General features: G+C 46.5%; 1 protein-coding gene across 1 annotated transcript; it reads right to left on the bottom strand.

Moving 5' to 3' along the window:
* Window positions 1–25,760, bottom strand: LOC119951535 (zinc finger protein 850-like). Its single transcript, XM_038774732.1, has 4 exons — window positions 25,402–25,760; window positions 21,541–22,626; window positions 19,506–19,675; window positions 1–2,041 (listed from the first exon to the last, which is right to left on the bottom strand). Exons 2-4 carry the CDS (start codon window positions 22,461–22,463, stop codon window positions 951–953), a joined length of 2,184 nt encoding a protein of 727 aa, XP_038630660.1. The 5' UTR covers window positions 22,464–22,626; window positions 25,402–25,760; the 3' UTR covers window positions 1–950.

Genomic DNA, 25,760 nt, shown 5'->3' with positions numbered 1-25,760 from the left:
TATTTTCTCTTCATCAGTTTCTTGGTCCTCCTTTACCGAATTCTAAAACACATTCCCAATCCTCAGGGTTACCACTATTTTTGCCACTTTATGAGCCTCTTCCTTGGATCTAATGGAATCTGTAACTTTTCTTGTTAGCTACGGTTGCATCACCTTTCCTGTTGGATTTTTGATTCTTAAAGGACTTTATATCTGAGCAGCTGTGAAAATGAACGAAATGCAGCGCTGGATATAACCGAGAGCAGAAACAATAACAGAAGCCAACTCCTGCCATCAATTGTGAACCTTTTGGTGTCTCAGTAGGTGGGAAGAATTACTGCATCACTTTTTCTGTGGATTTCTGTTCCTGAAAGGAATGTGTATTTGTTGCAAATATGTAATAAATCCTTAAATGCTCGCAGATGTCTGTTTATTGACTAATCTTTTGTTGCAATTTCCAAATCTCCCACAGACAACCTGTCTCTCATACCTAAACAGTTTCCTTCTTTGAGAAACACCCAGAAAAATTAAACAAAGAACCATGTAACCACTATAGCCCATCTTCATGGCAACGTGGCATGCTTTAGGGGGTTCCAAACAGAAATGGGAACTAAATATCTTCCAACTTCCAACATACTTCCACTCTGTGACCCTTGTGAAATTGGAAACCACATATTCGCAACAAAGCTCAAAGAGCATCAGCCCACTGGAGGAAACATTGCGAGACCAGTCGTTCCAGCAGAAAGAAACCCCGACCATCCGTATTGAGCAACTGACAGGATTAATACATTGCAGTTCCGAATGTAATTGAGAGCAGAAACAATAACAGCAGAATCCAATCCCTGCAATCATTTGTGAACTTGGTGGTGTCTCAGTAGTTGCGATGAAACACAAAATGTGTTCCCACATTGAGAGCAGATGAACGGCCTCTCCCCTGTGGGAACTCGCCGGTGTCTCCGCAGGTAGATGGATCACTCAATGCCTCCGCTAATCGGAGCAGGTGAATGGCCTCTCCCCGTGTGAACTCGCTGATGTCTCTGCAGGCTGGATGAATGTCGGAATCCTTTCCCACAATGAGAGCAGGTGAATGGCTTCTGCCCAGTGTGAATTCGCTGGTGACTCTTCAAGTGGGATAACTGAGTGAATCCATTACCACACTGAGAGCAGATGAACGGCTTCTCCCCAGTGTGAAATCGCTCATGTCTCCACAGGGTGGATGAATGTCTGAATCCCTTCCCACACTGAGAACAGATGAACGGCCTCTCCCGTGTGTGAACCCGCTGGTGTATCTTCAGGCTGGATAACTGAGCGAATCCCTTCCCACACTGAGAGCAGGTGAACGGCCTCTCCCCAGTGTGAATTCGCTGGTGTGTCCGCAGGGTGGATAAATCTCTGAATTCCTTCCCACAGTGAGAGCAGGTGAACGGTCTCTCCCCAGTGTGAACTCGCTGGTGTGCCTGCAGGTGGGGTGACTGAGTAAATCCTTTCCCACACTGAGTGCAGGTGAATGGCTTCTCCCCAGTGTGAATTCGCTGATGTGACTTCAGGCTAAATAACGCAGTGAATTCCTTCCCACACTGAGAGCAGGTGAATGGCTTCTCCCCGGTGTGAACCCGCTGGTGTGTCTTCAGGTTGGATACCTGAGTGAATCCCTTCCCACACTGAGAGCAGGTGAATGGCTTTTTCCCAGTGTGAACTCGTTGGTGTGACTTCAGGCTAGATAACACAGTGAATCCCTTCTTACACTGAGAGCAGGTGAACGGTCTCTCCCCAGTATGAATTCGCTGATGTGACTTCAGGGTGGATGAATGTCTGAATCCCTTCTTACACTGAGAGCAGGTAAACGGCTTCTCCACAGTGTGAACTCTTTCATGTGACTTCAGGCTGGATAATTCAGTGAATCCCTTCCCACACACAGAGCAGGTAAATGGCCTCTCCCCAGTGTGACTGCGTCGATGAATCTCCAGCTTAGATCGGACTCTGAATCTCTTCCCACAGACTTCACATTTCCACGGTTTCTCCATGTTTTGGGTCTCGTGGTAACTCTCCAGATCAGACAATCAGTCGAAGCCTTGACCACACACAGAACACGTGTACGGTCTCTCCCCGCTGTGAATGGTGTGATGTTTTTTTCAGGCTATGTAACTGGTTAAAGCTTTTTCCACAGTCAGTGCTCTGGAACACTCTCACTCGGGTGTGACTGTCTCGGTGCTTTTCCAGTCACACTGATGTTTAAAATCGTCTGAAGTGAACGGGACAGACAAACATTTTTCCTCCCTTCTCGATTCAAAGGCCGATGATATTCAGGCCCCGATGAACCGAGCGACTCTGGCAGATCGAGATGTGACTTTTGAGATTTCTGTCTGTAATTCCTCCTCTTCTAATATCCTGTAAAAACAATTTACAAAAGACATCATTGTCAGTAAAGGATAGAAACTCAGAACAGACAATTTTAATTCCTCTGGAACATTTTATCCTCTCTCACTCCGCAAAGGCTGTAAATCTCCATCCCACACACTCTCCCTCCATTCTCACCCTGCTCCACAACGAGTGAAGAACTCCCTCCTCATCTCAGCTTTCTCTCCATTTTCCTGCCTGTTATCCATAACCCTGGACTCCCTGGTCATCAGAAATCTGTCTGGGTGGGAACAATGTGATGCGGCGCAGGAGTAGCTGCTTTCCCGCAGGTTCTGATGCCACTCACCTAGAATCCGTCATTTATCCTGATTGCTCGGCACTCATCTACCTGATCCTTGAATTAATATTTGTTGTCATGTCTCTGGAAGACATCGGGATTAGGAAAGGTAAGATTAAGAAATCCGTTGATAAAAGAGTGGAGGCGGATTCAGTGGGGGTGCAGCCGCCTTTTCAACATGGAGGCCTGACCCTTGGGAGGTCTCTCGACCTCGCGCTCTCCGGGACTCTCTCGGAGGTGGCGAACATGATGATTGCCGACATTCTCTGTGTTATTGACCAGAGGCTGAGTGAGCTGACTCAATATCTCTGAGCTCATGAGGCCGAGCTGTAAAACACCATGAAGAGGCTCGTTGATCACGAGGCTGCGAGGGAGACCGGGAAAGTGAAGGACAGGGGAGAGAATATGGTATTGGACCCGACGGGTGAGAATGGGGTGTTTCGGGACTTCTATGGCAAGCTGTATGGGTCGGAACCCCCAGCCGGGGCGGAGGCGATGAGGCGGATTTTAGAGGGGTTGGAGATCCCGAAGGTGGAAGAGGAGCTGGTGGAGGCCCTGGGGACCCAATTGGGATGGTAGAAGCATCCTTCACTTTCCCGGTCTCCCTCGCAGTCTCCTGCTTCCTCAACTGGTGCACTAGCATCCTGCTCGCCTTCTCCCTGTATTCATACACTGTCCCCCTTACCCTTCTCAACTGCCCCACTGCCTTTCCTGTAGATAGACCCCTGATGGATCTCTGTGTCTATTCGGAACCCTGGATATCCGTTATCCCTTCTTAGTTCCCAAATAACAGAGGTCAAGTCTGTGCTTTTTGGCAAAGTTCAGTTGAACTGTATTTGTCAGCTTGTGTCACTGGTAAACTTTATTTGTCAACATAAGATTAAGTCAGATTGATTGTCTTTAGTGAACACAGGAGTTGAGTTTAGAACATACAGGGCAGAAGGAGCCCATTTAAGCCCTCACTTCCACCCTATCCCCGTAACCCAATAACCTCTCCTAACCTTTTTTTGGTCACGAAGGGCAATTTATCATGGCCAATCCACTGAACCTGCACATCTTTGGACTGTGGGAGGAAACCGGACCACCAGGTGGGAACCCATGCACACATGGGGAGAATGTGCAGACTCCGAACAGACAGTGACCCAGCAGGGAATCGAACCTGGAACTCTGGTGCTGTGAAGCCACACTACTAATCACTTGTGCTACCATGCTGCCCAATTTCATTCAATTACAAATTGTAATACACAGAATAAAATGACTGAGTGATTTAAAAAAAAGAAAGATGGTGATTTAGCAAAAACAAGTAAAGGAAATAGGTTTCAGAAAGAGATAGATAGAGATACTGAAGGTGATGCTATCAGGCAAGGCCCCTGGCCTGGAGGGGTAGCGGTGAAATTTTATAAGAAATTCTCAGTGGTAATGGGGCCGGTGCTGCTAAGGGATTTTAACAAGGCAAGGAAGCTGGGAGTGCTCCTCCAACGTTGTCACAGGCTTCGATATCCCTCACTTTGAAGCAGGAAAAGGACCCAGAACAATGTGAGTCATAGAGACCGATCTCCCTGCTAAATGTAGATGCTATTGGCTAAGATCTTGGCCTCGAGAATAGAGGATTGTGTCCCAGGGGTGATAGGGGATGACTAGAGGGGTTTGTGAAGGGGAGGCATCTGGCAGCCAACATCAGGAGGCTACTCAATGTGATCACGATACCTCCAGAGGGACGAGAGGTAGAGGTGGTAGTCGCCATGGATGCAGAAAGGCCTTTGATCGAGTGGAGTGGGACTATTTATGGGAGGTTCTGGGGCGGTTTGGATTTGGACAATGTTTTGTGGACTGGGTCCGGTTGTTATACCAGGCACTGGTGTCCTGTGTACAGACAAACCTGGTGCGTTCACATTATTTCAGGCTGCACTGGGGGACAAGGCCCACTCTCGCTACTGCTCTTTGCCATGGCTATAGAACCAGTGGCAATGGCACTGAGAACATCAGGGGATTTTGGGATGGTGGACATTATGAAAGAGACCATCCTTTAACCAGACAAATAAATGTGTCAAGGTGAGGGAGCAAAGGATGTCAATGTCTTTGAGAGAGAGAGACCTGGGCCAAGCTTTCCAGAGGGTGCCTCCCTGCAATGACTTCCTTTCCCTTCAGTTGCTGCAAGTGACCAATTGAAGGTGAGAATGAGAAAAGAAATGAAAAGGGGGAGAAATGAAAGTGTTTTACTCACAGATGTTGGAGAGAGGAGGAGGTTTCAGTCTGTGTGAAGCTCAATCTTCATCCACAGATAGCACGCGCTGCTTGGTTGGAGGAGAAGAGTCCTTCCGGTCCCAACTCTTCCCATTGGCCAATACTTCAGCAGGCATGTCAGGGGAAGGGCGTTCCCTCGCACACGCGCAGCCTCTCCTCCCTCTTGGACATGCGCAGTCCCGGGCCGGGGGGAGGGGAGATCACCGAGCGGCTTCTCGCTCTGGCCGGAGCTGTCAGCCGGTTGCCTGGAAACCTTGTCTGGAGGAGGGGAAACAATGAGTGGGGCAGAGCTGCTGTGTCCGCGCGCCGGGCCTGCGCACTGGAATCCTGAGACGTCACCGCGGATTCCTCTGCGTGCGCAGGAAAGTTGTTGACCAATGGGAAGAGTTGGTGAACCGGAAGGATTCTCTTCCGCCATCCAATCAGCTCCCCCCGTTGTCTGAATGCGGAAGCTGTACAATAAGGAAACCTGGGACCTCACACAGACTGAAAACTCTTCCTGTCTCCAACATCAGTGAGTAAAACAATTTATTTTCTCATTCTCACCTTCAATTAGTGACTTGCAGCAACTGAAGGGAAAGGAAGTGAATCCAGGGAGGGTGCAGACTCTGGAAAGCTTGGCCCAGGTCTCTCTCTTAAAGACATTGACATCCTTTGCTCCCTCAGCTTGACACATTTATTTGTCTGGCTAAAAGGATGGTCTCTTTCCTAATGTTCACAATTAGAGGGTTGCTTTCAAACCATCCCTCCAAATCCTTGTCCTTCAAGGATTTATCGAAGACCAAGGCAGTAGTCAGATTATTGAAAGAATTGACAGAGTTGTCTGATGCAATTTTCAGGGTCACAGGATAAAGCAACATAATTCACTGTAAGGTGAGGTGGGAGCCAGGTCCCACCTCACCATACCCGTCTCCAGGACCCTCTGGTGATCTTTCAAGTTGTAGAAGTGAATGATTACAGGCCTGGGATGAAAACTATCCCTCGGCGTCAAAGACAGGATCCGATGCCCTTTCTAATTTGAATCGGCCAGGCTTCACATCCAGATGGAGAAAACGTGGCAGCCAATCCTCGAAGAACCTAACGGGAGCCTTACCCTCCACACCTTCCGGCAGGCCGACGACTAGGGTGTTCTTTCTCTGACCCTCGGTTCTCCAGGAGTCCACCACACCACTCAGCTGGTTTTCCAAGGATTAAATTCTTGCCTCTGCCGAGGAGGCATCTTCCTCAACATTCAGGATTCTCTCCTCGGGATCATCAAATCTTTTCATGGCATTTTACAGCTCGGCTTCATGAGCTCACAGATATTGAGTCAACTCACTCAGCCTCTGGTCACTAACACGGAGAATGTCGCTGACATCGATCGGCCAATGATCCCACAGAATAAACGAGCAGGGTCGATGAGCTGAATGGCCGTCTGCAGCTCCTATTTGTTATGATCTGTGTGTCCAGGACACGAAGCTGTGAGCATAGATCTGTCAATCAGCCTGTATCAACACCTTCAGGAGAATTGGGAGGGGGAATATTAGATACAGCAGAGTGAGAATGGAGGGAGGGTGTGTGGGATGGAGATTTACAGCTTTTGTGGAACAAGAGAGGAAAGAATGTTCTCTAGGAACTAGAATTGTCTGTTATGAATTTCTAACCTGTACTGACAGTGATGTCTTTTGTAAATTGTCTTTACAGGATATTAGAAGAGGAGGAATTACAGACAGAAATCTCAACCACCAGCTCTCAATCTGACTGAGTCTCTCAATTCCTTGGAACTGAATATCACCGGACATTGAATCTGGAAGGAGTAATGTTTGTCTTTTCTGTCGGCTTCAAAAAATGTTAGCCATCAGTGTGACTGGAAAAGCACCGACACACACACACTACTGAGTGAGAGTGTTCCAGAGCACTGACTGTGGAAAGAGATTTAACTAGTTACACAGCCTGAAAAAACATCACACCATTCACAGTGGGGGGAGGCTGTACACGTGTTCTGTGTGTGGACGAGGTTTCAACTGATCGACAAACCTGGAGAGACACGAGGACACCCCCACCCTGGAGAAACGGTGGAAATGTTGGGAATGTGGGAAGGGATTCAGGGCTCCATCTCAGCTGGAAGCTCATCGACGCATTCACACCGGGGAGAGGCCGTTCACCTGCTCTGTGTGCGGGAAGGGATTCATTCAGTTATCCGCCCTGCAGACACACCAGCAAGTTCACACCGGGGAGAGGCCGTTCATCTGCTCTCAATGTGGGAAGGGATTCACTCGGTTCGGTAACCTGAAGATGCATCAGCGAGTTCACACTGGGGAAAGGCCGTTCATCTGCTCTCAGTGTGAGAAGGGATTCACTACTTCATCGAGCCTGGTGAAACACCAGCAAGTTCACAGTGGGGAGAGGCCGTTCACCTGCTCTCAGTGTGAGAAGGGATTCACTACTTCATCGAGCTTGCTGTCACACCAGCGTGTTCACACTGGGGAGAAGCCGTTCACCTGCTCTCAGTGTGGGAACAGATTCACTCAATCGTCCGACCTGCAGAAACACCAGCGAATTCACACTGGGGAGAAACCGTTCACCTGCTTTCAGTGTGAAAAGGGATTCGCTCGGTTATCCAACCTGCGGATACATCAGCGAGTTCGCACTGGGGAGAAGCCGTTCACTTGCTCTCGGTGTGGGAAGGGATTCACTCAATCATCCCACCTGCAGACGCACCAACGAGCTCACACAGGAGAGAAGCCGTAACCTGTTCTTAGTGAGAGAAGGGATTCAGATATCCATACACCCTGCGGGAACACTAGCGAGTTCACACCTGGAAGAAGCCATTCACCTACTCTGAGCAGGGGAGACACTAGCAAGTTAATTCTGGGGAGAGGCCATTCATCTGTTCTCAACGCGGGGAGGGGGTTTGTGATTCATCACACCTGTTGTGACTCCAACAAGTTCACAATAAATTCCAGATGTTGGCTCCGTTGTTATTGTTTCTGCTCTCACTGACATCCAGGATTGCATTTTGTTCATTCTGACATCTGGTGAATGGTGATGATTGGAGGGTTTCTTTCTGCTGGACTGGCCGGTCTAACACCTCTGCCTCTGGTGGGCTGACCATTTTTGTGCCTTGTTGCGATTACCTGGTTCCAAGTTTGACGAGGAGCACAGAATGAAAAGGTGTTTGCATGTTGGAAGATATTTAGTTCCCAAAGCAGCCACATTGCCATTTAGATGGGCTATGGTGGTTACATGGTTCTTTTGCCTAATTTATCTGGGTGTTTCTTGCAGAAGGAAACTGTCATGGTATGAGGGGCAAGTTGTCTGGGGTAGATTGGGAAATTACAATAAACATATCACTGAAAGTGGCAACGCTGGAGGATAAACAAAATGAAATGAAAATAGCTTACTGTCACAAGTAGGCTTCAAATGAAGTTACTGTGAAAAGCCCCTAGTCTCCACATTCCGGCGCCTGTTCGGGGAAGCTATTACGGGAATCGAACCATGCTGCTGGCCTGCTTGGTCTGCTTTCAAAGCCAACGATTTAGCCCTGTGCTAAACAGCCTCTCAGGTCACTAAGAAGGCAGACGGCATGCTTGTCGTCATTGGTCGGGGCATTGAGTATAAAAATTGGCAAGTCATGCTGCAGCTGTACAGAACCTTAGTTAGGCCACGTGGAATATTGCCTACAATTCTGGTCACCACATTCCCAAAAGTATGTGGAGGCTTTGGAGAGAGTACAGAGGAGGTTTACCAGGATGTTGCCTGGCCTGGAGGGTATTAGCTGTCAGGAGAGGTTGGATAAACTCGGATTGTTTTCACTCGAGCGACGGAGGTTGAGGGACAACCTGATAAAAGTTTACAAAGTTATGAGTGGCATGGACAGAGTGGATAGTCAGAAGCTTTTTCCCAGGTTGGAAAAGTCAATTACCAGGTGCCACAGGTTTAAGGTGCGAGGGGCAAAGTTTTTTTTAACATTTTATTGAGGCATTTATGCTTTTATAACAATAAGCGATACAAATGTAAACATAGTTTAGTGCGTAAACATCCCTCCATCTCCCACTGCTCCCGCTTACTCTGGACACAAAATAGCCGAACTCCCCCCATCTCATCACCCCCCCTCCCCTTTATTGCCTCTGCTGACAGTTTAGTTTTATCTGAAGAAGTCAATAAACGGCTAGAGAGAAGAGGGAGAGAGACAGCCCCCCCCACCACACCCAGGGGATCCCGGATAAGGTGGTGTCGAGAGTAGGAGTATAGAAAATAAAACATAGAACAGTACAGCACAGAACAGGCCCTTCGGCCCTCAATGTTGTGCCAAGCCATGATCACCCTACTCAAACCCACGTATCCACCCTATACCCGTAACCCAACAACCCCCCCCTTAACCTTACTTTTATTAGGACACTACGGGCAATTTAGCATGGCCAATCCACCTAACCCGCACATCTTTGGACTGTGGGAGGAAACCGGAGCACCCGGAGGAAACCCACGCACACAGGGGGAGGACGTGCAGACTCCACACAGACAGTGACCCAGCTGGGAATCGAACCTGGGACCCTGGAGCTGTGAAGCATTTATGCTAACCACCATGCTACCCTGTAAGGGAGGGAAGGTTTCCGAGATCTACAAGGAACTGATGAAGTGGGAGGGAGCCCCGAGGGAGGTGAAGCAAAAGTGGGATGAAGAGCTGGGTGGGGAGTTGGTGGCGGGATTATGGGAGGAGGCCCTGAGGCGAGTCAACGTTTCCTCGTCCTGTGCCAGGTTCAGCCTAATACAATTCAAGGTGGTCCATAGAGCGCACAGGATGGGGGTGCAGATCAGCAGATTCTTTGAGGGGCTGGAAGACAGTTGTGGGCGCTGTGCGGGGGGACCTGCGAACCATGTTTATTTGTTCTGGGCATGTCCGAGGCTAAGAGGTTTCTGGCAGGGGTTTGCTGACCTCCTGTCAGAAGTATTAAAGGCGAAGGTGGTACCGAGTCCAGAGGTGGCGATCTTTGATGTGTGGGAAGATCCAGGAGCCCATGGGGTGGAGAGGCCGATGTTCTGGCCTTTGCCTCTCTGGTGGCCCAGAGACGGATCCTACTGGGATGGAGGGACACGGAACCCCCGAAGTTTGGAAAATCAAGTTCACCTTGAGGGGATCGTTACAGGGGTTTGCCGCTCATTGACGTCTTCAAGAAAAATTAAGCTGTGAGCAGGGGTGGGGGCATGGGGGTTTGAGTAAGGTTAGGAACACCAGTGGAAAGGAAGGCTGGGGAAGGAGGTCCTGTTTGTGTAAGCCATGTTGGCTGGGGTTTGTTACTGGATGGGTGTGCTGTTTTGTTCCTTTTGATACCTGATGGTTAAAATTGTTACAATTATAAATGCCTTAATAAAATATTTTCTTTTAAAAAAGAAACTACGGTTCTTCTTTCTACTGATTCCAGCTCCGACAACGGGTCACAGCATCTTCAGCCCTCAGCTCTGTTACTGGGCTGTCATTGACATGAGCCATGATGTGGAGATGCCGGCGTTGGACTGGGGTGAGCACAACTGGGGTTACAACACCAGGTTAAAGTCCAACAGGTTTGTTTCAAACACGAGCTTTTGGAGCACAGATTCACCTGAGGAAGGAGCTGCGCTCCGAAAGCTCGTGTTTGAAACAAACCTGTTGGATTTAACCTGGTGTTGTAAGACTTCTTACTGTGATTGACATGAGTAACAGAGAGACAGCAAGTTGCCTGAGGATTAAATGGGAAGTTGAAACTTGTGGCTCTAAACCAACTGTGCAAGATCTGTCAAGATCAGTAATTTAAAAAAATAAATTGTAAACCCAGTGAACAAATTAATGAGTCATAAGACAAAAACTTCAAGTTTTTTGACTTTTCCTGCAACATACAAACTAGAAACAACACTGCCTAAACACTATTTTTATAAAGAATGTATTCATTAAACTATAAATAGGATGTTGCCCTTTTACTTTGAACACAATCAAAAATCACACTCCATGGTAACGTCGCTGAAGTTGTCACTCAATTCCCTTGGAACCAGTCCAATGTGACTCTTCGTTCCTGTATTTACTTCCATTCTATTCCTTTGCCTGACTGGCAACCGTTAACCCCAGAAGTGTCTTGCAGTGATGGTTCTCCTGGTGATATTCAGGTCCTGATATAATAATAATCTTAATTGTCACAAGTAGGCTTACATTGACACTTTAGAATTAGAACAGTACAGCACAGAACAGGCCCTTCGGCCCTCGATGTTGTGCCGAGCAATGATCACCCTACTCAAGCCCACGTATACCTATCCCAGTAACCCAACAACCCCCATTAACCTTATTTTTTAGGACACTACGGGCAATTTAGCCTCGCCAATCCACCTAACCCGCACATCTTTGGACTGTGGGAGGAAACCGGAGCACCCGGAGGAAACCCACGCACACACGGGGAGGATGTGCAGACTCCGCACAGACAGTGACCCAGCCGGGAATCAAACCTGGGACCCTGGAGTTGTGAAGCATTTATGCTAACCACCATGCTACCGTGCTGCCCAACACTGCAATGAAGTTACCAGGAAAAGCCCCAAGTCGCCACATTCCGGCGCCTGTTTGGGTAGAGGGAGAATTCAGAATGTCCAAATTACCTAACAGCACATCTTTCGGGACTTGTGGGAGGAAACCCACACACATATGGAGAACGTGCAGACTCCGCACAGACAGTGACCCAAGCCGGGAATCGAACCTGGCACCCTGGTGCTGTAAAGCAACAGTGCTAACCACCATGCCGCTCATAACCAAGTGACTCTTCCAAATCCTGAAGTCTTTTTTTCTGCAAATCATCATCTAATATCGTGTAAAAGGTATTCACAAATGGAAATTAAGAACAGGCAGTTCTAGTTCCTGTGAAGCATTCTTTCCTCAAAAGTTGTAAATCGCCATCCAACACTCTCCCCCTCCATCTCACTCTGCTGTATCTAATATTCACCCTCCCAATTCTCTGAAGGTGCTGATTCAGGCTGATTGACAGATTCCTGCTCACTGCTTCCTATACTGGACAGAGGCCTGAAATTCTCCATGCAGACTGCCAGACAGAAATATGTCGATATTACTGAACTAAAAATGTGTGCAACATACAGACTGGATTCACTTCCTTTCTCTTCAGTTGCTGCAAGTCACCAATGTCCCCTCAGAATGAGAAAAGAAATGGAAAGATAAAGTAGACATGGAGCGGCTGCTGCCTCTTGCGGGGCATTCCAGAATGAGAGGTAATAGTCTTACGATAAGTGGTAGCAAATTCAAAACAGTTTTAATTTTAAAATAAATTCAGTGTACCCAATTATTTTTTTTACAATTAAGGTGCAATTTAGTGTGGCCAATCCACCTACTCTGCACATCTTTGGGTTGTGGGGGTGAAACCTACACAGACACAGGGAGAAAGTGCAAATTCCAGACAGTATGTGGAGATGTCAGCGTTGGACTGGGGTGAGCATAGTAAGAAGTCTTACAACACCAGGATTCACCTGAGGAAGGAGCAGTGCTCCGAAAGCTCGTGTTTGAAACAAATCTATTGGACTTTAACCTGGTGTTGTAAGACTTCTTACTGTGCACACAGACAGTAACCGAGGGCCGGGATTGAACCCAGGTCCTCAGCGCGGTAGACAGCAGTGCTAACCACTGGCCACCGGCTGCCCTATTCAAAACAGAGTTGAGGAGCAGCTGCTTCTTCAAAGGGCTGTGAATCTGTGGAATTCACAACCCCAGAGTGCGGTGGAGCTGGGACTGTGAGTAAATTTAGGGAGGAGTTGGACAGATTTTTAATCGGGTTATACTCGATGGGCCAAATGGCTTAATTCTGCTCCTATATCTTATGACCTTCTGAAAGGGGGAGACATTGATTTGCTCCCAGATGTTGCCCAGAGGAGGAAGTTTTACTCTGAAACTCGTTGTCCAACCTCCACATTGTGACATCACAAAGGAGCTCGTCCTCTGAATCAGCCAATAGGAATAAATCCGTTCCGCAGTGACGTTATGCATTTGAGAGCACCGGCGCGGTGCGCGGACACGGGAGCCCCGCCCCCGCCCTTTGTTCCCCTCCCCAGCACATTGTCAAGTCGGTTTCCATGCAACCGGCTGACAGTTCCGGCCGTTGGTGACCTCCCCCTCCCCAGACCCGGGACTGCGCATGTCCAAGGGGAGGAGAAGTTGCGCATGTGCCGGGGAGCTCACTTCTGCTGACCTTACTGCTGAGGATTGACCAATGGGAAGATAGGAAAACCGGAAGGACTCTGTTCCTCCGCCAATCAGAGCTCCCCCATTTTCTCAATGCGGAAGCTGGACATGGAGGTTTGTGCCGAGCAAAGCTGTTGTTCCCCCAACCCTGAGTGAGCTTGAGCTGCACATAGACTTAAACCTCCTCCTGTCTCCAACATCTGTGAGTAAAACACTTTCTTTCCTCGCCCTTTCCATTTCTTTTCTCATTCTCACCTTCAATTGGTCACTTGCAGCAACTGAAGAGAAAGGAAGTGAATCCAGGGAGGGTGCAAACTCTGTAAAGCTTGGCCCAGGTCTCTCTCTCTTAAAGACATTAACATCCTTTGCTCCCTCAGTTTGACACATTTATTTGTCAGGCTAAAAGGATGGTCTCTTCCCTAATGTTCACAATTAAAGGACTGGTTTCCCCAGGAGATGGTTGACATTTAAGGAGACAGTAAACAGGACAAATGCAACCCAGCCAATTTGTCGCCCTTTCAGTCTACTCTCTATCATCAGCAAAGTGTTGGAAGGAGTCGTGAATAGTGCCATCAAGTGGTACTTACTCAGCAATAACCTGCTCACGGATGCTCAGTTTGGGTTCTGCCAGGGTCACTCAGCTCCTGACCTCGTTGCAGTCTGGGTTGAAACATGGACATGAATGCCAGAGGTGAGGTGAGAGTGACTGCCCTTGACGTCAAGGCAGCATTTGACCGAGTATGGAAACCACGAGCCTCAGCCACACTGTAATCGGACAGATATGTCCACTGTTGTTATATGGAATATATTAGCTATATTATTGATGGTTTTGTAATAAAATACATATATTATATTTCTAGTTTTGTCATATAGTACTGTACATTATATATTTCCAGTCGTACAATCATTGCAGCACTGACAGAATCCATTTGTTAACTCGAGTCAATGCTGACTCTCTGTACAGCAATCCGGTCAGTCCTATTCCCCCTCAATATCCCTGTTCCCCTGCAAGTTTATTTTCTTCAATTTCATTTTGAATTATTGGTCATCTCGACTTCCACAACCATTGTGGGCAGTGAGTTCCTCAAAATGATCACTCTGTGACAAAATAAAATTCTTCCTCAGAATCTCCCCATCTCTAATCAGTAAATATACTTCAATGGAGATTCTCTACTGTACAGGTTGTAATGAGTTTAGATTTGTTGATCAGCATCAATCAGCACCTTCATAAAAATTGGGAGGGGAAAGAAGTGAATCCAGTCCGTATATTGCACACATTTTTCGTCCAGTAACATAGGCCGAGATCAGTCTGGCAGCCTTTGTGTCCAGGACAGGAAGCGGTCAGCTTGGATCTGTCAATCAGCCTGATTCAGCATCTTCAGGAGAATTGGGAGGGTGAATATTAGATACGGCAGAGTGAGAATCAAGGGAGAGTATGTGAAATGGACATTTAGGGAATTTGAGGGAAAGACAGAGAGGAAAGAATATTCAACAGAAACTAGAATTGTTTGTTCTGAATTTCTATCCTGTACTGACAGTGATGACTTTTGTAAAATCTTTTTGCAGGAAGTTAGAATGAGAGGTGTTTGAGGCCGATATATCAAACTAAACATCACGTCAAGAACTGACTGAGTCACTCAATTCTTGGGAACCGAATATCATCCGCCTTTGAATCTAGAAGGAGAGCTGTTTGTCTATTCTGTCTGCTTCAAGAGATTTCAAACATCAGTGTGACTGGAAAAGCACCGAGACACACACACCCGCGTGAGGGTATTCCAGAGCACTGACTGTGGAAAGAGCTTTAACCAGTGACGCAGCCTGAAAAGAAATCACCTGAAAAGAGACACCATGGCCCTACCTGTCCACCGCAGACGCCACCTCCATCTCCCTGGCCCTACACTCATTCCTAGAGCATCTCGACAACAAGGACTCCTCTGTCAGACTTCTATTCAGTAACTACAGCTCTGCCTTCAACTCCATAATCCCAGCCAAGCTCATATCAAAACTCCAAAACTGAGAACATACCCCTGTCTACATCAATGGGAACGAAGTAGAAAGGGTCGAGAACTTTAAGTTTTAGGTTTAAAGATCACCAACAGCCTGTCTTGGTCCCCCCATGCCAACACTATAGTTAAGAAAGCCCACCAATGACTACTTTCTCAGAAGACTAAGGAAATTTGGCATGTCAGCTACGACTCTCAACAACTTTACAGATGCACCATAGAAAGCATTCTTTCTGGTTGTATCACAGCGTGGTATGGATCCTGCTCTGCCCAAGACCGCAGGAAACTACAAAAGGTCGTGAATGTAGCCCAATCCATCACGCAAACCAGCTTCCCATCCATTGACTCTGTCTAGAATTCCCCCACGCACCTCGGACATACTTTCTTCCACCTTCTTCCGTCAGGAAAAAGATACAAAAGCTTGAGGTCACGTACCAACCGACTCAAGAACAGCTTCTTCCCTACTGCCATCAGACTTTTTAATGGACCTACCTCGTATTAAGTTGATCTTTTCTCTACACCCTAGCTAATACTGTAACATTATATTCTGCAGTCTCTCCTTCCTTTCCTATGTACAGCATTGTTTGTACAGCATGCAAGAAACAAGACTTTTCACTGTATACCAATACATGTGACAATAATAAATCTAATCAAATAAACTTGCCATAATCTTGTCCACCTCTGTCAAATCTCCCCTCAACCTCCTTTGCTCCAAGGTAAACAATCCCAGCCTGACCTGAACAAACAAACAGAATATGTTAATACCTGGGATCGGACGGGAATGTTTAATTTCTGTTTGAAAGATACTGGGAATATTGTCCTGGACAGTAAATGATTGGAATGTTTACCTTGGATGTGGTTGAATGGAATATATCAATCTGGCATCCTCCTACGTTCTAGTGAAAGTCTGGAATGTGTGGATAGGATGAATAAGTTGATCACTATCTCTTGGAAATATTTACATGCTTTTAAAAAGAAATTTAGAGGACCCAATTATTTTTTTCCAATAAAGGGGTAATTTAGCATGGCCAATCCACCTATCCTGCACATCTTTTGGGTTGTGGGGGTGAGACCCATGCAGACACGGGGAGAATGTGCAAACTCCTCACAGACAGTGACCTGGGGCCGGGATCGAGCCCGGGTCCTCGGCGTATTGAGGTAGCAGTGCTAACCATTGTGCCACCGTGCCCCACAGATATATTTAAATCCTGGCCCATGAACTTTATTTTAAAGAAATCACATTTGAAAGCCCAGATACTACATGAAATATCAGCACCATAACAGGGCAGATAAGAAAGACAGACACTCACTTTGATCTTTTCATCAGAGCATCTGAGAGTTAAGTATATGTAACATGATTTTGGGATCCCGGTGTGAGCGTGCAGTTGTGATCTGTTACGTGTGAAAAATAACAAGGCTAAATTCATGGTGAAATGGACTGAAGACCGGGTCCCAAACACACACAGCTACTGGAGACAGAGCAAGAGATGAAATGGTTAATGTGGCCAGGGGATTGAGACACCATTGTGACATCATCAAGACAGTGACACACACTCCAGAGAGAAACTGACTTTAAAACAATCCGGATAGAATTAAACACACTGGACACGGGCAAAGTGGGAGTGAAATTAAAGCGATAATGGGCTATGAAGGGCTTGGGAGAAATAATACTGAGTAAGAGCTGTCCACAAAGAGAGAGCTGGAAAATCTTACATCCATGTTTGATCTGTTCTTCGAGGCACCTGTCCCAATGTACCAGTAACCTGGAACTCACGGTGTTCCATCAGGAGAAGAGAAGATGGAGTAGATGTTACCCCAAGTGGAGAAGAAAAGAAGTGGGAAATAATGAAGTGACATTGAGTGAGGGTCAGAAAGACTCCCCCCCCCCCCCCCCCCCCCCCCCCCCCCAAGGTGTGGACTATACGAATCATGGTGGACTCCCTACTTCAGGTTTCTTGCTAATGAGTGAACATTAAATTAAATTCTATGACTGGCTGTGGATTTATTTTGAATTTGATTGTTATACTTCTCCTGTTTTTATTCCTGTTGTGATTACGCTCTGGGTAAGGATGGTTGACAGGTGACAGGATGGGAAATTATGGTTTGGGTCTTCACTGACCAAATGTTTTATTGATCCGAAAGGTGTAAAAGGGACCAAACTCCAGCAGAAATCGAGCAGAGCTGAGAACAGACGACTTGCTGTGTGGGAACAGGGAGATAAACAGCTCCCAGAGGACAGAGAAAACAAGAGTGCCTGGAATCCTAGACAACACCTGGGTGTCAAGGCCACCATGTTTTCACTGCTTGGCATGGGAATGCTGACTCCCTGTACCGGGGACGGAGCGTGGGGAAGACAATTGTTTGAGAGTTTGACGTAGCTTGGGCGGGTACAATGGTTCAATGACCGGCTTTGTAATTGGTCCATTCAATGTTAGCTCAGCAATGATTGGGTTAAATCAGTCTCCATAGACTTTGTGATGTAATAAAGTATAAGAAGTGTTTTCCCGAGCACAGAGATTTGTTGAGGTTTTACACATTCCACTGACTGGGACCATGGCATCTGGGGCAGAGCAGGGAGCATTTACCTGGAGATGGTGCTTCTACCCAGAGTGTAATGGGAATGCTGCTGCACTTTGATATTACTGCTCAGATACAGGAGCAGGCCATTCGGCCCCTCGAGCCTGCTCCACCATTCAATAAGATCAGGGCTGATCTGATTGTGGTCTTAACTCCACTTTCCTTCCTCCACCCTTTCACTCCCTCGTCAATCAAGAATCTATCAAATTCAATCCAAAATCATATTCACTGACCCTGCCTCCAGCACTCATGGGGAAGAGAGATTCACAGACCCATAGCCCTCAGGAGAAAAACAATATTCTCATCCATCTTTTAAATTGGAAGACTCCCTAATGTTTAAGCAGTGTCCCCTAATTCTAGTCTCTGCCACAAGGGGAAACATTCTCTCAGCAATCTCTCTGTCAATTCCACTCATGGTCTTATTGAAACGCATGAGATCCTCTCTCCTTCTAAACTGCAATGGATACAGGCCCAACCTGTCAAACCTTTCCTCAGAAGATAACCCCCTCATTCCAGGAATCCGGGGATTCAACCTCCTCTGAACTGCTTCTAATGAATTATCTAATTTCTGAAATAAGGAGACCCAAACAGTACACAGTGCTCTAAATATGGTCTCACCAAGGCCCTGTTCAACTTCAGCAAAACATCCTGACTTTTATATTCCAGTCCCTTTGCCATACACATAATATTCCATTGTGCTTCCCAAGTGATTTCAACTCACTCGATAAAGCCTGATTAAACTGTTTAAGGACTCGATCAAGCCACTGGCTGTACCTGCAAACTAACTTATTGTGATTCTTGTACACGGTCACCCAGATCCCTCTGTACCTCATCGTTCTGCAATGTCTCACCATTTAAATCATATTGTTTTATTTAATGCTTCCTGCCAAAGTGGACAATTCACATTTTCCCATGTTATCCTCCATCTGTCAAGTTTTTGTCCATTCACTTAAGGTCCTTTGCAGACTCCTTATGTCCACTTCACAAATTACTTTCTGAACTCTCTTTGCATCATCAGAAAATGTAGCCGCCATACATTCAATCCCATCACCCAACTCATTAATATAGATTGTAAATAGTTGAGGGCCCAGCACTGATCCCTGTGTCACTCCACTTGTCACATCTCACCAACCCAGAAATTACCCATTTATACCCCCTCTCTGCTTCCTGTTAGCTAACCAATCCTCTATCCATGTTAAACCCACCCCCCCCACCATGAGCTCCTATTTTGTGCAGTGACCTTTGATGTGGCCCCTTGAAAATACCTTCTGGAAATCTAGATAAACCACATCTCCAGGTTCTCCTTTATTGACATTCCTTGTTACTTCCTCAAAGAGTCTGGATCAATTCGTTAATCCCTGAATCTCATTTTGAAACATTGTGTGTCAAAATAAAAATCAAATCTCCACCCCTCTGGCTCCTTTACTAATTACCTTGGAGGGGCTCAGTCTCTGTTAAAGAGCCTGCCAACCCCTCTCACCCACTTTCCCCAAAGTGAATGAATTTAATCAGAAAAAGACAAAAAAACCCAAATAATTTTAATGAAACAAGTTTATTAATGAAACAGAACATGGGTTAAAAAAACAAAATCAGAAAGTGACTTGAGGATCAAAGACAACCAGAGTAAAAGAATAACCAGAATAAAAACATGTTCACAATGTTCTAGACCCAAATGTTTCTCTTCAGCTTCCCGTATCCTGCTCCTGTGACTCCCACATTGGACACAGGAGCACTAAACCTGGGGGTCACGTCCCCATCAGCCCAGTTACCCCACCGCCGAACCCTGATTGGTTGGGGGTCCATTTTCCAGTCAATCCTCACGCACCTTCCTGTCTCTTTATTAGTGTCACACCCGTGGCAATTTCCCAATTGGAGCGCAGGTCCCAGCTAAATTCAGTCCTCAGCTCCATCACCTGGCTGTCATTAACACGAGCAATAGAGACAGAAAGGTGCCCGAGGCTCAAATGGGAAGTCAAAACTTGTGGATTAGGATCTCTGTAAAGATCAGTAACTAATATTAAAAAAATCAAATTCCCAGTCAACAAATTAAAGGATCACATGACAAGACATCTTTATGACTTTTACTGCAACAAACAAAATAGAATCAACATTAACTAAACACTATTTTTGAAGGAAACCTACAAAGTATAAAATATAACTTTTCCCTTTTACACAATCTAAAATCACTCCACAATTATTCTCTACTCTACCCCGGAAGTTGAAACTTAATTGTCTCAGAACCAGTCCAAAGTGATTATTCATTCCAGAGGTTTCCGTTCTTTTCTTTTCCCAATCTGCAGGCTTTAACCCCAGAACTGTCTTTCACAGTGAATGATTGGCATGCTGCCAGAAAACCAAGAGTCGGCATAAATAGGTAATTTTCTGGTTGGCAAGATGCAACGAGCGATGTGTCACAGGGATTGGTGCTGGGCCTGAAGGTCTGATCATTATGTTTGTTAATACTGTGGGCAAAAAGGAAAAGGAGGTGGTGCTGCACCAATAACAAGGATGATGTCAGTACGTAAGGGAGGATCTCAGATCAGGAATACAAAATGTGGAAACTGTTTGGGTGGAGCTAAGAAACAGCAGAGAGCAGCAGACATTGGGAAGAGTTGTTTACAGACCACCAAACAACAGTGGCTGTGTGTGGGCAGTAAAAGCTTCTATATGTACGTAAAAAGGAAATATTTGGCTAAGACAAACGTGGGTCCATTACAGGGAGAGACAGGAGAATTTATAGTAGTGGGAATAGAGAAATGGCAGAGTATCGCCATTTTAAAAATTAAATTTAGAGTACCCAATTATTTTTCCCAATTAAGGGGCCATTTAGTGTGGTCAATCCACCTACCCTGCACATCTTTGGGTTGAGGGGGTGAGACCCATGCAGACACGGGGAGAATGTGCAAACTCCACATGGACAGTGACCCGAGGCCAGGATCGAACCCGGGTCCTCAGTGCCGTAGGCAGCAGAGCTAACTAACCACTGCAGCACCAGTATATTACCTCCTATCCCATGTGCTTTCATTTTGCTAACTAAACTCCTGTGGGGTGTTTATCAAAGAACATCCTGAAACTCCAAGTGCGTCACGTCCACGGACTCCCCTTTATCAATTCTGTGAATGACATCTTCAAAAACTCCAAAAGGTTCGTCAAACATGATTCCCTATTCCTAAATCCATGTTGACTATTCTGAGTTTGCTCTCATATTCTAATTCCTCTTCATCAGTTTCTTGGTCCTCCTTTGCTGAATTCGAAACAAGTTCCCAATCCTCAGGCTTACTACACTCTTACTCACTTTCTGAACCTCTTCATTTGAACTAATGGGAATCTTAAACTTTGCTTGCCACTGTTCCATCACATTTCCTGTTTTTTGTTTCTAAAGGAATTAATATTTGATGTAAATATGTAATAACATTGTAAATGCTAGCAATTGTCTATCTATTGTCACACTTTTTATTTTAAGTTCCCAATCTGCCACAGACAATTAGCCCCTCATACCTTGACAGTTGCCTTCTGTGAGAAACACCCAAAAAATTAAACAAAATAACAAGATAACCACCATAGCCCATCTTCATGGCAATGTGGCATGCTTTGGGGAGTTCCAAACAGAAATGGGAACAAAATATCTTCCAACGTCCAAATACCCTAACACTCTGGTCCTTGTGAAACTTGGAACCAGGTATTCACAACAAAGCTCAAAGAGCATCAGCCACCTGGAGGCACAGTCGTGAGACCGGCCAGTCCAGCAGAAAGAAACCCTCCCATCATCCCCATTGACCAACTGACAGAATGAACACAATGCAGTCCTGGCTGTAATTAAGAGCAGAAATATTAACAGCAGAATCTAACCCCTTGTTCACTTGTGCACTTGTTGATGTCTCAGCAGGTGCGATGAAACACAAAATCCCTTCCCACACCGAGAGCAGATGAAAGGCCTCTCCCCAGTGTGAATTCGTTGGTGGCTCCGTAGGTGGGCTGGATGACTGAATCCCTTCCCGCACTGAGAGCAGGAGAATGGTTTTTCCCCAGTATGAACTCGCTGGTGTTTCTGCAGGGTGGATAACAGACTGAATCCTTTCCCACAGTCTGAGCAGGTGAGTGGCCTCTCCAAAGTGTGAAAACACTTGTGTGCCAGCAGGCCAGATAATTGAGTATATCCCTTCCCACAATCAGAGCATGTGAATGGCCTCTCCCCAGTGTGAACTCGCTGGTGTGTCTGCAGGGTGGATAACCGAGAGAATCCCTTGCCACAGTCAGAGCAGGTGAATGGCCTCTCACCAGTGTGAACTTGCTGGTGTCTCTGAAGGGTGGATAACTGAGAGAATCTCTTTCCACACTGAGAGCAGGTGAACGGCCTCTCCCCAGTGTGAACCCGCTGGTGAGAGATCAGTTCTCGAGAGCTTTTGAAGCCACCCCCACAGTCAGAGCATTTAAAGGGTCTCTCATTGGTGTGAGTGACACTGTGTCTCCGCAGGTTAGATAAGTGAGCAAATCCCTTTCCACACTGAGAGCAGGTGAACGGCCTCTCCCCTGTGTGAATTCGTTGGTGGGATATCAGTTCTTGAGAGCTTTTGAAGCCACTCCCACAGTCAGAGCATTTAAAGGGTCTCTCATTGGTGTGAGTGAAATTGTGTCTCTGCAGGTGAAATAACTGAGTGAATCCCTTCCCACACACGGAGCAGGTGAACGGCCTCTCCCCGGTGTGACTGTGTCGATGGGTTTCAAGCACAGATGGGAACCTAAATCCCTTCCCACAGTCCCCACATTTCCACCGTTTCTCCATGTTGCTGGTGGCCTTGTGTCTCTCCAAGTCGGACAATCAGTTAAAGTCTCACACAGGATACGGGAACTTTCTCTCCCCACTGTGAACGGTGTGATGTTCTTTCAGGCTGTGTAACTGGTTAAAGCTCTTTCCACAGTCAGTGCACTGGAACACTTCTAATATCCTGTAAAAGGAGTTCACAGAAATCATCACTGTCAGGACAGGATAGAAATTCAGAACAGACAATTCTAGTTTCTCTGGAACATTCTTTCCTCTCTCATTCCCCAAAAGCTGTAAATCTTCATCCCACATACACTCCCTCCATTCTCACTCTGCTGTATCTAATATTCACCCTCCCAATTCTCCTGAAGATGCTGATTCAGGCTGATCGACAGATCCCTGCTCACTGTTTCCTGTCCTGGACATAGAGACTGAAAATCTTCATGCAGCTGCCAGACAGATATATGTCTATGTTACTGGAGTAAAAATGTTTTAATGTTTCCGATTGTTCCAGTTAGTTAAGATACAGGGGGTTGTGACGGATCATATTCTTGAACTTACTGCCTATGAGGGGAGCCAAGCAGAGATGATTAATAATTTCTAAATGAAATTGGATGGGTGCTGCAGGGTTACAGAATGGGACCCACTCAAGACTGACAATTGCTGAAGGAGTTGGCCTCAATGCAAAATGTCCAATGGTCTCCTTCTCTTCTGTTATAAATCTTTTTTTTTTCTTTTTTTAAATTTAGAGTACCCAATCCATTTTTTCCAATTAAGCGGCAATTTAGCGTGTTCAATCCACCTACTCTGCACATCTTTGTGTTGTGGGGGTGAAGCCCACGCAAACATGGGGAGAATGTGCAAACTCCACACGGACAGTGACCCAGAGCCAGGATCGAACCTGGGACCTCGGCGCCGTGAAACTGCAGTGCTACCACTGCACCACCGTGCTGCCCTCTTCTGTTATAAATCTGACTGGAAATATATAAAGTAGCTACAGTACTAGACAAGAATAATTAATGTACTTTATTTCATAACCATCAGTAATATATCTAATCTGTAGCATATAACACACGGTGAGACACAGTGGTTTGCACTACTGCCTCACAGCATGAGGGAGCTGGGTTCAATTCCCGCCTCGGGTGATTGTGTGGAGTTTGCACTTTCTCCCCGTGTCTGCATGGGTTTCCTCCAGGAGCTCTGCTTTACTCCCACTGTCCATTGATGTGCAGATTAGGTGGATTAGCCATGCTAAATTGCCCTATAGTGTCCAAAAACGTTTGCTGGGGTTATGGGGATAAGTTGGGGACTTGGGCCTCAGTGAGGTGCTCTTTGGAGAGTTGGTGCTGTCTTGATGGGCCCAATGGCCTCTTTCTGCACTGTAGGGATTCTATGAAAACAGAAAGTTTTACAGCAGAGCCAGAGGCCCTTTGGCCCATCATTTCTGCACCAGCCATCAAGCACCTATGAATTCCAATCACTTGGACCATAGCCTTGTATGCTATGACCTATCAAGTGCTCAGCTCAATGCTTCTTCAATGTTGTGAGAGTTCCCGCCTCTGCCACACTTTCAGGCAGCGAGTTCCAGATTCCCACTACCCTCTGGGTGAAAATGTTTTTCCTCAAAACCTCATTAAATCCTCTGCCCCTTACCTTAAATTTCTGCCCACTGTTTACTGACCTGTCAACGAAGGGGAAAGCTTTCTTCCTATCTACTCTAGCTATGCCCTTCATTACCATGCCGCCCAAACCACATATCCCCTCAGCCTCCTCTGCTCCCAGGAAACACCTAACCAGGGTCTCTTCACGGTGAAACGCCCAGGCAACATGCTTATGAATCTCCTCTGCATCCTCTCCAGTGCAATCACATCCTTCCTCTAGTGTGGCAACCAGAACTGCACTCAGTACTCCAGCTATGGCTTAACGAGTGTTTTATACAGCTCCATTGTAACCTCCGTGCTCTTAAATTCTATACTTCAGCTGATAGAAGTATCTCATATCCCATCTTCACCACCTTATCTACCTTCCCTTCTGACTTCAGGGATCTATGGACAGGCACATGAAGGTCCCCCGGACCCTCTGTACTTTCTAGGGTCCGACCATTCATTGTATATTCACTTGCTTTTTCATCCTCACAAAATGCATTGCCTACTTTTCAGGGTTAAATTCCATTTGCCACTGTTTTGTCTATTTAACCTTTAATCTTTCCTCCTTACTACTTATCATACAACCAAGTTTTGTATCATCTGCAAACTTACTTGATCATACCTCCTCCATTCACATCCAGATCATTAATGTACACTACAAACAACAAGGGCCTATCACTGATCCACGTGGAACACCACTGGACACGGGCTTCCAGTCACAAAAACAACCTTCAACCATCACCCTCTGCTTCCTGCTACAACGTCAATTCTAGATCCAATTTGCCAATTGCTGTGGATCCCATGGGCTCTTACCTCATTGACCAGTCTCCCATGTGAGTCCTTGTCAAATGCTTCACTGAAGTCCCTGTAGTCTACATGAACTGTACTACCATTAGCTACACACTGAGACAGCTCCTGAAAAACTCAAGTCAAATTTGTGAGACATGACCTCCCCTGACAAAACCATGCTGATTATCCTTCATCAATCCTTATCTCCCCAAGTGGAGATCAATTCTGGTCCGCAGAATTTTTTCAGAAGTTTCCCTACCACTGAGGTTAGGCTCACTGGCTTGAAATTTCGTTTTTTTCCCTACTTCATTTCCTGAATAATGGAACATCATCTGTCCTGCAGTCCTCCAGCACCGCTCCTGTGACCAGAGAAGATTTGAAAATTGTCAGAGCCTCTGCAATCTCCTCCCTTGCCTTCCAGAGCAGCCTGGGATACATCTCATCTGGGCCTGGGGTTTTAAACAATTGAAGGTCAGAATGAGTAAAGAAACAGAAAAGGGGAGAAAAGAAAATGTTTTACTCACAGATGTTGGGGGCAGAAAGAAGTTTCAGTCTGTGTGAAGCTCAATCTTCACTCAGAGACAGGAGCAGCAGCTTTGCTGGGCAGACAGTGGAGGAAGCTCCAGCAACCGGGATCAGTGAGATTGTTCCCAATGGGAGACCGTGCTGGGCAGTCTTTGTGACGTCCAATGACGACGTGCCTGAATCATTCAATAACAATTAGCCTACTGCACCCTGATGTCTCCGAGTTCCAGTGCGAAGGCCGGGCGCGGACACAGGAACCCCGCCCCCACCGATTGTGACCCCTCTTCCTGCACCTCCTCCAGACAAGGTTTCCTGGCAACCGGCTGATACTCCGGCCAGAGTGAGATCTCTTACTCCA

The sequence above is a fragment of the Scyliorhinus canicula genome, chromosome 17 (genome assembly GCF_902713615.1).
Source record: "Scyliorhinus canicula chromosome 17, sScyCan1.1, whole genome shotgun sequence".
NCBI classification, from domain to species: Eukaryota; Metazoa; Chordata; class Chondrichthyes; order Carcharhiniformes; family Scyliorhinidae; genus Scyliorhinus; species Scyliorhinus canicula.
Note: the sequence above shows the minus strand (reverse complement) of the source record. Positions and strands in the feature narration are given on the sequence as shown.

Coding starts and splice junctions, on each gene's coding strand:
- LOC119951535 (XM_038774732.1), bottom strand. CDS start 22,463: ATGGAGAAACGGTGGAAATGTGGGGACTGTGGGAAGGGATTTAGGTTC. Junction 19,676..21,540: donor AGACATCAACAAGTGCACAA/GTGAACAAGGGG, acceptor TGATCTTTACAG/AGATCCTAATCCACAAGTTT. Junction 2,042..19,505: donor ACTAATAAAGAGACAGGAAG/GTGCGTGAGGAT, acceptor AAGGCTTCGACT/GATTGTCTGATCTGGAGAGT.